At 44.6% G+C, this 13,744-nt stretch overlaps 1 protein-coding gene across 6 annotated transcripts in view; it reads right to left on the reverse strand.

The window, feature by feature from the left end:
• Window positions 1-846: 846 nt before the first annotated feature.
• DCLK1 (doublecortin like kinase 1) overlaps window positions 847-13,744 on the reverse strand; it is a 318,108-nt gene continuing 305,210 nt past the window's right edge. For all 6 annotated transcript variants that reach the window (XM_059042295.2, XM_059042296.2, XM_067016792.1 and 3 more), the window contains one exon: window positions 847-4,228. In XM_059042295.2, the coding sequence (XP_058898278.1) occupies window positions 4,064-4,228 (165 nt within the window). In that variant the 3' untranslated portion in view covers window positions 847-4,063. The remainder of the gene's footprint in view (window positions 4,229-13,744) is intronic.

Raw genomic sequence — 13,744 nt, forward strand, 5'->3', positions numbered from 1 at the left:
GAGCATTTTTTCCCAAACTCTTAATGGAAATGGCAGACAACACGCAGGAAAGGCTAACCCTTGAACTGACCAACTTCAAGTTTTAAAAAATCTGTGATTGGATTCCCCCCCCGCCCCACCCCCAAATCATATAGCAGTTTAAAAAATTAACGATTTACAAATTATAGAAAAGATACGTTATCTACAATATATGCCAGGTGACTCTTTTTTTTTTTTTAAACCCACATCCAAATGAATAATTACATGAAACTACCATCTTGGATCTTGGTGCTTTCTAAAATTCTGAATTCACAATGAGGGGACGTACCTGATTTTGTGGTGGTTCTTTCGTCGGGAGAGTTGGGCAGAGAAAAGAAGGCAGCGGACCTTCACTCTTTGGAACAAGGCCTCTACAGCAAGCGTCAGCCTGGGGCACCTTCTCACGGTCAAATTAAACACCTTTGAAATTAGAAGTCTATCATGGAAATGCTGACAGATCCTGACCCAGAGACAGGCTACGCAGGCAACACAGTAACATTAAGAAAGCTCTCCCTCAAGCACAACTGCCTTTCAGCACAGGGGACAGAGTCGTCAAATGGGCACTGCTGGCCAGCAAACCACCATGATTTAACGCGCGTGAGCCTTGGTCATACGATAGCTCCGTGACCCTCTAAGCTAAGCCAATTTTTCATTTCTTTTTTTTTTTTTTTTCCAACTGAAATATACCTCAAAGGGTGAAGGATTGCAATTTTAGCCTTCATTCATGGATATGTTGCTTTTTTTCAACAATATCTGATGGGCCTGTTAACCACCACCCATGCGGGCCCTGCGCAGGTTCTAGGAAGGTCTCACTGAACACAAAACACCAAGCATTTTCAGTAGTTTATTTGCAATTTTTTTCTCTGCTTATTTTAGTATGCACCACGTGTAAGTTAGATCAGGGCTACAGTAAAAACATTTTCAATGACTGAAATCTTACTTTTCCTTCTAATGATCTGGAGCAAATCACATATTCATTGATTATGACGAATAAAATGATTTCTGCTACAATGTCGAGAAAAAAAAAATGTGTTCATCAGTATGAACAGTTCTCATCTACAGAGATGGTTTACACGATGCAAGTAATGAAAGTTTTTTCCTTAACAAGTCTACTACCAAACTGAAACAAAATGAATCTTAAAATTCCCTTGAAAATACCATACGGTTGGTCATGTATCAATAAAGGGAAGACAGTCCCCATCACCAGGCCACCACCATAAGAGCTATATTAAATACTTAGGAAAAAAAATATGGAGACACTTGTGGCAATGATTAAATTGATAATTATAGAGATAGATACACTGCCATAAATGGTACATGTTTATTCTATAATAAAGTGAAATAAAAAATAAGATCAATTTGGTTATAGAAATTCCTTAAAGAACACCACCACTTAATTATTTCAAACTTGAACTATCCCAAGAATGTTATGAAAAAAAAATCGAAAGTACTGGCTAAAAGCAAGAGCAGTCCGGGTACCCATGTCATCAGCGTGCCTTCTGCTCGCCTGTTAAACCTCTGAGTACGTCTCCGGCATTCAGGACCCCAAGAGCTTAGTGCTGAAAAGATTGCATTCCATCTGATTACTCAATATTTCTACTTGACAGGTCACATTCCGCTGTTGATTCAGCATAGATCCCTCAAATTCTACAGCGATGCACTGGGATCCCCATGCTGAATGGCCCTGCATTCCTCCGAGCTACCCCTCTGCAGTGTTCTGGGAAACACGCCACAGCTTCACACGGCCCACAGTCCTTCAAGACTTGGATGGAAAAAGGCCTGAGCCATGCACTGTAAGGTCTGTACACGAGATATTGGAGCAATACACGTAATGCCCACGGGAAAAGCAGTAATTCAGAGAAAGGAAGATCACGATCTACTGAAGGTAGGTCTCTGCCCATAGGATTTTTTCATATTCCCACGTTTAGAGCTGAGGCCAAGCTATCTACCTACTCCTTAGTCTTACTTAGAATAGTGCTTTGCTTTAGAGTTCTAGAGAAAGCCGTAGTTTCTGACCAGTTCAGGGAACGTTACTAACATGGAATCTACCTACACGCCACACCCTTCCTCATGTTCTGCCCTCCTCCTCCTCCCCCCCAAAACCCAGCTGATTTGTGCTACTTTGTGATGTTGTGGATTAAGCTTTCAGGACCCTCTAAAAGGGAGCGGGGGGTGGGGGCGGAATCGCAATGAATGATCTAATATATACATGGCAAGACAACGCAGACCGGAGAGGTAAACCTAAAGGTGAAAGAGCAAAAAACTGGGGGAACAATTGTGCAAAAGTCATGACATGCTGTGATTTTAAACTCTAGAGTAATATAGACCATATCTTCATCAGTTGAAGAGTAAAAAGCAGCCATCAAAGATCCATCTGTATTTGAAAGTAAGGACTGACTGCGGAAGCGCTGCACACACATTTCAAGACTTTCAGGTATTGAAGTATATCTCAAAGCCGAGACAGTGAGTGCTGTTCAGCCATCTAGATGCAAGTTTCACGAGCCATCACTCACTGGTGGTCTCCCAGGCCACAGAGTTGAGCAAACCTTAGGAGGACATTTGGGTCAGGCCCCTGCCTCCCAACACCATGGCCAGCCTCCCCGCTAAGGATCACAGTGACTACAGGCTGCCTCAGGCCCCCATTCTGAACGTGACACACTGCAGTAGAAGCTCACTGGGGGAGACACAGGGCTAGGGAGAAAGATTTGGTAACAGGAGTAAAAATACAGGTGTCGGACAGGACTTCTTGGCCCAAAGAGAGAAAACAGCATCTCCCTCTGGACAGCTAAAGACAGTGCTATAAAAAGGTCATCTCAGGGAGAGGAAGTTTTATCCTCAGGAACACCCTCTATGTCTCCCATCCTGTTCTCCCCGAGGGACTATATGTACGTAACCCAAAGATGCACATGGGATTATCTTCCCAATGGTTTATTTCTTTAAAAACCATTTTGAGACTATTCTAGATTGTTTGGCCACTCTGCTTTTTCCTTGGCCGTCTTGCAGAGCACCTGCCTCTGGGCCCCTACGCCCCGGTGCTCCTCCTTTTTATGGATGCCATACTCTTATGTGGATCGCACACTGAAGACCGAAATGCATGAAAAAGCAGGTGAGAAAAAGAACAGGATCTTGTTGCCTCTTTCTGTTTGACATTCCAGCCCTATAGAGCACCTGGCAATTTATTGCTCGTTTCCACCAGTTGTGTGTGTGTTCCTGTAGAGGTCTCATACCGAGCTGGCAGACCCTCACTCACCAAACACAGGACAAGGTATGGTGCCTTCTTGAGGGTCGGCGCTGGCAGCAGCAGCAGCTAAAGTGGAAGCAGCATTTCTGGGGCGTCATCAGCCCATCTTCATATGGAGGCAATTTGGGGCTGAGGGCACCATCAGGCTGTTGGTTGCAGGCCCAAGTCCCTCCACTCAGGATGCAGGACTCAGGGCAGCTGACAGTTAGACCTCCAATGCAAAAAAAAAAAAAAAAAACCCCTTTCTTAATAGGATTGTGAAGAGGAAAGAGGGGTGCTGATGCTTAAGTTATAAACCTGCCATGTTCTAAACCCACAAAAAAGGACACGCAAGATATCATTCTAGAGGCTCTTCTTGTCTGGACATCTCAGCATCTAATAACAACCCCTTGATCTGCAGCAAAATCAAGAAACGTGTGTATAAATCCAAAGGCCTGAAAAATCCCCCAAGGGTTCCCCATAAAATCCTATGCACTCAGAGGGTTAACAAGTGCTATGTTACATACTGCAGATCCTAGACTGACTGATGAAAACATTCATTGCTTCTATGCTTTAAAAAGTTGCAAAATAGCCTTAACCCTTTGAGGACCCGATTAGCAGCAAGTTGCCATCTCCACCAACGACAAGTCACAGTCTCATTCAGCAAAGGGAAATCGCTACAAGGATACCAGAAAACACACTGTTCTGCTCGGCCATTCAAGCATTGAGTGCCAGGTAGATCAGACGAAACTGTTTTACATAGATTTGGGGGAAACCCTCCGAGTCTCAAAGGGCTAAGCTAGGACTCCGAGTAAAAGGGTCTTGTTAAAAGGGCGAGTTTGGAGAGCGAACAGTCTCGGAGGAGCTCGGGGAGCAGTCCTCCGGTTCCGAGTTGGGTTCGGGCGGGGCTGGCTGGGCCTTGTACCGGCTCCTCACATCCGGGTCGCGTCTTCGTCGGAAAACCTGCCTCTCCTTATCAAGAGCGGTGGTCTAGCAGGGGCATAAAATGAGAAAGAGGACAATTAGGCTGAAGGAAATGGCAAAAGGAACGATTTCTGGAACTTTCTGAGGTCAGAAAAATATGCTGGCTAAGTTAACCTGTCCACGACGGCTCACTTTTGGTGACCACAGTCACCACCGCTGGGGTGCCCTCTGCTCCCCCAGAAGCAGCTCCTAAGGGCCCCTGGACATGACGTCGCAGGCACAGGCAGGATAGATGATGTCGTGGGTCCAACAGCTCCCTGGCCCTCCCCAGACCTCCGCTAGCACCACATCTAATACCCTCAGTTGCTCCCAGCCTAGCCAGAGACACCCGCCCCCCCGCCCCCGGTAAATGGGAGCCTCGGGCCTGTGTGTCTGACACGTGAGGACACCAGGCATGTCTCGTTCATCAACATTCAGCTCCAGGCAGCTGTCTAATAAAGATGAGAGGTGATGAAGTTGTCAGACATGGAAACAGAGCCACAAGCTCATCCTGTTATTTTAGCACCTCCTCATTCTAAATGATCTTATTATCTGTTGATAAGGGAGTATGGCTCAATCTCTGGCAAGGATGGGTTTAATTTGAATGAACCCAATGCCAGAAATTGAAAACTGCTTTGAATGCGATTAAACCCGATGGAAACCTTCCCATGGATTTTCCTTTACGAAGCTCATTTTCATTGTAGTGTGTGGTACTTTACAAAACTGGGGTTCGATGTTGTAGGTATTCCACCTCTTGGGCCCTATGCCTCCTTTTCCTGAGGAAACCTCATATGATCTCCAGGATGTGCTCTCTGGCCATAGCTCTGGAAGTTATTAGGACATCAGGATTGGGAAGGGCATGACTTCATAACAGATTTAATGGGTGTGAGGAGGAATGGATCATTACAGAGAAAGCTTACACAGAGGGCAGAAGAGCAGGTACAAAGCCTGAAGAAAAATACAGAACGCATATAAAAGTTGAAGGCATCCTTGTTTGAAAGTCCCTCCTTAAAAGGATGTAGCCTGGAGGTTATTCTGCTTTTAAGAGATTACTTTTCCTCCACAGGGATATATGCCACCATTTTTCCTCTTGGAAATTTACTGTTAGCTTCTTCAAAGAACAGATAAATTTACAGCCAGCCGGGTTCTGAGAACAAAGTGAAAACTAAGCCCCTCATACAATTGCAGTGTAGCATTAGAGCAATCTCAGATCTAAAATGGGCCAATCAAAGTTCCAGAATGAAGTAATAAAGAAAGAGAGGCAGTGTGTAGAAACCAGTACAGTAAATGGCTTCGTCAGGCTGAACTGTTCTGCTTTAAAAACTATCCACACACTGAATAACAGTGTTACAAATCAATGAGGAAGATAAACTTTAATAATTCACTTCTCGTTTCACTAGATTGTTAATACAGTGATTCAATAACTGGTGTGTTGAAATGTCTACCTTGTATTCTTCGAAGTGTCGAATTTTTAAGGACCCTCAACTCACATACATAGTTCTTGGTCTTATACCCACCGATTTTATGATATTTTTCAGCATCATAAATCCAAATTCCTAACTTTATTTAAAACATTGTAAAGTTACAACACATGGTATTTTGCTTTCAAAGCAAACTGAAAATGCTCTGTTTGTGTAGAGTTGAATGTAAAAAACAGGCGTCTATTTAGTCTGACACATAAAAACCACTCTGTAGTTAATCCAAGAGTAATATAAATGCTTCTCTTGGTCATAAAAAATATTTTTATTTCTACCTTCTTGAGAAAGAAAACAGTCACTGGCATGGGACTAATACTGACGAGTGGACTGAGGTTCTCTAGTGTCGGGGAGAAAAGTGCACAGAGGGTTTGTAGTAAGAAATTTTGAGTCCTGTTCCATCCACTGCTGACCGTGGGAACCATTTACTCAGTTCTCAGTTAAATAAGGAGCAGGGATAACGCCCTCCCACCCTCCAGAGTTGCTATATGTAAAAATGGATGTGCAAATGCTTTCAAAAGGGTGAAGACTCCCAGAAATGGAAGGTGGTGTTTTGTTTTGTTTTGATTTTCTTTACAATGTAAGATATTGTTTTGAAATGAAGGAACTGCAGGTCAGAGGAAAACAATGCAAAACAAAGCTCACATTGGATCTTATCTGAGAGTACTTTCTTTCCCTCCCTGCCTACTCTCACTGGCACCTTCTCCATTTTTACCTCATCTCCCCATGATTGACTCAATTATTCCAAGTCACGCTCTTGGCGGTCAGCACTGAAATAAGCCATCTCTCCACCAATACTGTAACGCCGTTTATGCAGACGCTGGCGGCACTCACGGGCCTGGATGGTCCCATCCCCCTCATTTGCATGTTCATTTCTCCAGATGCTCATAAGGTCAGTAATACTCTCTTCCTCACTTGTCCCTCTGCCTGGACAGCCCCTGCTCTGTCCCATTTAAACAGTCAGTTCTGGCCACTCCTGCCCGTTTCTCTAGTTAGCAGCTTTTAAATGCTGGCCTTTGTTGACGGGCCTTCATGCTCAAATGCTCCTGGGCTTTCAGTTGTGCTGATTCACCAGTAACTTCACAGCAGCTATTTTTGGAAACATAGCATGTCATGATCACAGGTCATGGAAGAGGGTGTGATGGTTGTTTCTGTTGGACGCATAGACTCTTAGAATTGAAAGAGCGTTTAGAAAGCATTCTTCGCCCAGGGCTTTGCCTTTACAGGCAGGGAAACCGAGGCCCAGGTACGTGGAGCGACTTGCCCGTGTCGCATCACTGACTAGGAATAGAGCTCAGTTCTCCCCTCACACGAGGCCCAGGCCATTTCCTCCCAGTTCAAGTCTACTGAGACAGAGCTCAGAGGAGCCGCCGCTCTCCACTGGCTCCCTCCTCTCATCCCCGCCGGGGTGAGCCAGGGAGGAGACAGCACGAGCAGCGTCAGAGGCCGAAAGGCCAGGGCTTTCCCAGGCTGATGGCCCGAGAGCCCTCTCAGGGACAGCAAGCCAGCCTCCACCACGTGTACAATCCCATTCTGGGCCTGTAGACAACTCCTAGGGAGCCCTGGGTCTGAGGACTGACAGACAGGCAGTTCCCGACTCACCCGGGTCCTCGCGACATTCGCAAATGCTACACGAAACAGACCTGCTCCCAGAGATGACTGAGAGGGCATCGCCGTCCACAGGCCTCTCCTCCCACGGCTCCTGCTTATTCTGCTTCTGGCTCTACGGACTGTGGTTCATTTTAAGAGCTCCTCTGCGTTCCCATGAAGCCCCGCACAGCTATCACTGTACACCCTGCCTGCAACACAACGGACTCTGACGCACTGTCTTCCCTGCCACGTTGTAGCCTCTATGGAGGGCAAGATCAAGTGTGGGCATCCTGTCTGCCTTCCCCCCAGCTCATAGCACACAGGAGGTACTCTCCAAATGCTGTGGCTTTAGAAATACGAGAAAGCACAACAGAGGTCACATCATTTCCCACTAGAGCACCCAACCCCCAGCCCATCCTGCACACAGCTGACAGGTCATTTATCCCCAGGTCGGATTCGTTCCTCATAAAGTTGAACTCCTCGTCCTAACAGTCGCAATGTGCTTACAATAAAAACTTCCAGGGTCTAGTTCCGGTTATTACTCAGAATTATCCTGTGATATCAGCAGACCTCATGTCCCTGTTAGTGGACACAGCATCCACTTAGCTTACGGTTAACCATGCCTCGGTTTCCCTATGGAAATCTCCCGCTCACGTAATCTGTGGTTCCAGTGAAGGGGACCCTACCTCCGCCTCTGAGGGTGGGGTGCAGATGGGCTTGTCACCCAGAAGCAAGCCTGTGCTGACTGTGTTCGCCAACACCCGTGATTGGTTCAGGATGGGCACCCGACCCAGTTCACGGGACATGAGGAGACTTTCACTGAGACTTCACATTCACAGTGAACCCCAACTGAGAGGCTAGCAAGCCTGGAGCTGCTTCCCACATCCCGGTACCACGTGAAGTTCCAGACTAAAGCCATCACGGGGAGGCAGACTGGAGGGATGGAAAGAAACCAAGCTGTACCGAGTGCTGAATCCACACATCACTGAAGCCAGACCCGACCTTTGGACCTTTCAGATGATATAAAACCATACTTCTCCTTTGCGCTGAGAGCCAGTTTGGTTCGGGTTTTCTTCCCTTGCAATCCAAATAGTCCTAACTGACATCTCCCTGAAGGCGCTTGAATCACACTCACCTCTGCATCCTGGCTTACGGTGTTCACCAACCTGACATCACCTCTCCCACCTCCTGCCCACTCACATTTCTCTATTTTCCAAGATTTGATCACATTTTACCTTCTGCATCGCACTTTTTCTCCCTAAATTCCTCAGGCAAGTATTGTCTTGATCAAACTTTTGACACTTAACTGCACACAGGCCTATTACCTTTCCTTTGCATATTTTCCAAATCCCATGCAAGCTGCTCTAGGGTAGGATCTGAAACTTCTTCACATTTTCCAGAATGCCTAGCCAACTGTGACACTCATATAAGGGACATATTAAATATTTCTTAGTTAATACAGAATTAGATTATTTTAGGTGATTAGGTACTTTCTGAATAGCAATGACAAAAGAAAATAGAACCCCGAACAACTCTCTAATACAAAAGAGTAAGAAGTTAAAGGTATTATGAGTCCAATATTTAAGAGTGCAATTTGTTTTAGATATGATTAAATGCTTACAGTAGATAACATTAATAACCTCATATATTTATCTACTCAACAACTACATATTGTGGTCCAATTCCTTATCACAGTAAGCACTGTTATATATGATATCTTTAGAATTTTAAGTGTGGCTGTAAAATTAATTGCCTCTAAAATCTGTACAGTTAAAACTTCACAGTTGAATTCTGTGGTCCGACATGTAGTACAAGACAGATGAATTCAGCAAAGAAATAGAAGAATAGGCCAACACATAATTTTTTTAAGTACTGCTATAAAAATATATATTATCCAACTGATAATTTTCTCCCCGGAAAACATTCAAAGCATAACTTTCCCTCTGAAGTGCTGTATCATAGATTTAAATCCAGGGCCCTTTCAACCATTTCTGAAAGACTGCTTTCCTCTTTCTCAATCACAAAAATCTCCCAGATATCAAGGAAATTGGGTCTCTCCTCCTTAACGCCTATCTTTATAAGGTAAGGTGGTCCTAAGTCTTGATCTTCCATTAAAACTTAAGACTTCCTAACGGATTTATTATTTTATTGGTTATTTTGCTCACAGTTTGCAGCTTTGCGGAACAGACATGAATGGACTTGCAGTAGAATTCCCAAGTGTTTCCTCAGTAAGTTATCACTTCATTAAAAGCTCGTAAGAGAATCTGAAGCCTGCATTATCACATTTTGGCGCTAAGTAGCACAGGTTAGAGGTGAGCAAGACATCTCTTGAGATTCTGGAGTTGACCAGTAGTAACCAAATAGGAAGCTCTAATCTAGTTATTTAAAATACGTACCCAATAACAACGGCTATGTCGTGTGCGGGGCTATAGCCAGCTAACAGTGGACTGGGGGATCCTGACAGACCAAATAACTGACCAAATAAAATGATATGAAGAAACTAATATAAACCTGCTCGACATGAAAGAAACACTGCATATCCCTACCTCAGACTGCAAGCTCTTGGTGATCCGAGTGTCCTTAGGAGATGCTAGATGAAGTGTGAAAACCGAGGAATGGTAAGATCATGCCAGTTACCTCAGCAAATCCGGGGGCGACACACATAGCAGTTGGAGCTCTTAGAGAAATTCATATCCATCACGTTTTGGTGCCGGCCCTAACACCAAGCATGCACGAATCAGAGACAGCGCTTGCCTCATACCCAGAATATTTACTCCAACAACAGATACATCTTTGGCCTTTTCCGTTACAATGAAACAACACTATCCTCCACACAGTACTCCGATATTTTAAATCCTCCTTTCTGACATTAAATTTGGAAATCACCATAAATACCTAGGAGGTACCCATCTGGCCTATCTTTGCAACGCTATAGGAAAAATACAGCATGGAGGCGGAAGGTCAGGAATGAAGTGAGAATATGAATTGGAGCATTACTTTGCTTTTGCAAGTCTGAGTCACCCACATCTGTGTAATGCTTGCCTTGTCTGGTAGCTTTAGCTTAATCCCCTTGGTAGCAGCAGCAGGGGGAAGTCGGGAGAACCAGCTTTTTGTCCTAGCTCAGCTGATTATGTGACCTTGGACACGTTTTCTAACCACATCAAGGCATTTCCCAGTCCGCAGCCTGAGCTGAGGTACAGTGCTTCACTCCTAGGGAAACTTCCACCTATGAAATACCTGAATATGCTTAATATCACCATCAATCTACTAAAATGGGTTATGTTTTTCTCTTAGTAAACAACAGGCCTTCCAGTCTATGGATCAAAAATATTTCTGTTCTGCACTATGTGCAGGACCCACAAGAGATGCACCTCATTTAAGTACGGAGGTGATGTTTCCTGTCGTGGCAGTAATTATTGGATTTAAGTAACCGCATTTTTCAGAGGCGAACGGTGCCTGTTTTTCCTTTTTCGCTTTTCTTAATTTATTGCCAGCCATCCCAAACAGTCTTCATTTTGTTAATAAAAGAACATTATCGTGCATGTTGCCTTAGAGCCCATCCATTATTCATACTACCTAGGAGACTGAGCCAGGGATGCAGCTGTTGGGGCATTAATCTCAGGAACGCTCTCTCCTTTGCTCGCCCTTACTCTGGAGGGACTGAGTTACGATTTGCTTGCCACTTTGGAAATGTTTTGCTTGATAGTAAAATTAAACTGACACCTAGATTGATATATCCACCCTTCTCATTTTTTTTTTTTTTTGTCTTGCTGTCATGCTTATTATGGTTCTGTTTCGTTTTGCTTTAATATCCTTTTGGGGTCTCACCAGGCAGGAACTGCACAGTATCCGGACCTAAGACACGGTATTTCCCTAAAGTGAAGGTGACCATTTAAATGGCAAAAGGAGGCTTCGTGAAACGAGCGGCCTTCAAAGCTCCTTTCTAGGTACCTGTCTCTTAAATGTGATTCCTCATCTCCTGGGGCGGGGCGGCCCCACGCTTTCCCACCACTTCATAAACACAGGCTCCTCCCGCTGATCTGGTTCTTAACAGAGTCCCACATTGGTCCAACTCTGCAGAGGGTTGCTGGTGGCCTCCCATCAGGGGGTTAAAATGATAGCCACTTGCTGAGGTCTGGTTTCTAGAGGGCAAAATTCATGTGTTTCCTCTGCCCTACGGCCCCTGATTTTCTCACAGCAGAAGCTAAGCTGAGCTGCCATGTTGTTTTTCCTTCATCATGCTACTAAAAGAAAGGACAGCTGTAGGCACAGTTTATCTTAAGAAGATCTATGAAAATTTAGAACTAAGCAGGTAGATTAAGGGGTAACTCCTTTTATTACAAAAACAATTTTTTTAGCTTTGCCAAAGAATTACTCTTGGGTTGCTATAGTGGGATGCTACTGTAGAGCATCTCATATGTGATTTGATTGTCCAGACTCTTAAAAAAACACATTTATCTGGCTTCCCTGGTGGCGCAGTGGTTGAGAATCCGCCTGCCGATGCAGGAGACACGGGTTCGTGCCCCGGTCCGGGAGGATCCCACGTGCCGCGGAGCAACTAAGCCCGTGAGCCATGGCCGCTAGGCCTGCGCGTCCGGAGCCTGTGCTCCGCAACGGGAGAGGCCACAACAGTGAGAGGCCCGCATACCGCAAAAAAAAAAAAAAAAAAAAAAAAACAAACAAACCAAAAAACATTTATCTTCACAATCAAGGTTTCTCTATATTAATGGTCCCTTCATGGGAAGATTCAGTCATTCATTAATTTAACAAATATTTATTGAAGTACCTTCTATGTGCTGTGCATTCCACTAGCTGGTGGTGATACAGTCAGTTTTTAACAAGCCCGCCAGGGTGGTGCTCTTTATCTTTCTTTTTTAAATTTGGCCACGCCACACAGCTTGTGGGATCTTAGTTCCCTGACCAGGGATTGAACCAGGGCCACAGCAGGGAAAGCGCCGAGTGCTAACCACTGGACCGCCAGGGAACTCCCTGCCTTTTAATTTAGAAACATTTTTCTCCTATAACAGGAATTGAGAAACTTTTTCTGGGAAGGCCAAGAGTTAATACTTCAGACTTTGTAGGCTGTATGATTCTCTGACACAACTACTCAATTCTGCCCTTGTAGAGTAGAAGCAACCATAGGTAATTTATAAATGAATGGGTGTGGCTGTGTCCCAATAAAACTTTATTCAAAAACCAGGCAGTGAGCTAGATTTGGCCCATTGGCTGTAATTTGCCAATCCCTGCCCTAGAGGATAACTTTTTAAACTTATACGTCATCAGGATTTGGGGCTATAGACTAAGTAAAATTTAATGCCCCCAATTCATGAATAATCTAACATATAAGTTATTCAACAGTTTATCCCAATCAGAACATCAAAAAAGGTCACGGTTCTACTTTAATAACAAATGCTTGGATCTGGAGAGAGATCAGTTTTCCCAGGAAAATCTGTCTCTCGTGTGGTGTGGAGTGGATGATTTTCTCCTGGAACAGTTTTTTTCTGGGCTCCCCATTTGGGCTGGGTCCATGAAGGCACTTTTGCACAGGCCACTCATGTCATCTTCACCACTGATTTGGAAAGTTGATAATACTCGTCTCATTTTTATAGATGGGGAAACTAAGAATCAGAGGAGGAACATGTACCTTGCCCAAGGTCACAACACAGTAAGTAGGACAGGCTGGATCCAAAACCAGGGCTTCCTGACACCAAAGCCACAAACTCTCCATGCAATTCTCCATGCACAGAGCTGCCAATCTTTAATCAAGTTTGTTTCATTTCAATTTTTTTTTCGCAGTACGCGGGCCTCTCACTGCTGTGGCCTCTCCCGTTGCGGAGCACAGGCTCCGAACGCGCAGGCTCAGCGGCCACGGCTCATGGGCCCAGCCGCTCCGCGGCACGTGGGATCTTCCCGGACCCGGGCACGAACCCGCGTCCCCTGCATCAGCAGGCAGACTCTCAACCACTGCGCCACCAGGGAAGCCCTCAAGACTTTTTCGTTTCTAGAAGTGTCATGTGTTTGACATGTATTTGATAATTGTTTGACTTCAGCATACGGATATTTACACAATTAATAACAGTGTGTCAATACTTATGATTAAGTTCTTCATGATTATTCTTCCCTACACATTTATACCTGATAAAACCTACATCCTATCAGTGAACGTCACTGAGGAACATACGGAGGCAAAGTATGGCAGAAAAGAATACATAGAATAGAGTGGAGGCGTCTTTTTAAAGCATAAAGAGGGAAAGAGGTTCTGAAGCAAGATGAAAATAAAGACAATACCACAAAACTGTCCATCAATACCGAATCACCAGGAATCTCAGGAAAACATACACAGTTTACACCCAATCAGTAAGTCTTGGAATGCCATAGAAATTTCTCATTTCTAATAGCAAGTACGTTAAGTTTTAAAAAGACAAATATATCTATTGTTGGGACCTGCTCTTAAGGGGGCTCTGAAGGTAAAATGAAA

The sequence above is a fragment of the Kogia breviceps genome, chromosome 16 (assembly GCF_026419965.1).
Source record: "Kogia breviceps isolate mKogBre1 chromosome 16, mKogBre1 haplotype 1, whole genome shotgun sequence".
Classification (NCBI taxonomy): domain Eukaryota; kingdom Metazoa; phylum Chordata; class Mammalia; order Artiodactyla; family Physeteridae; genus Kogia; species Kogia breviceps.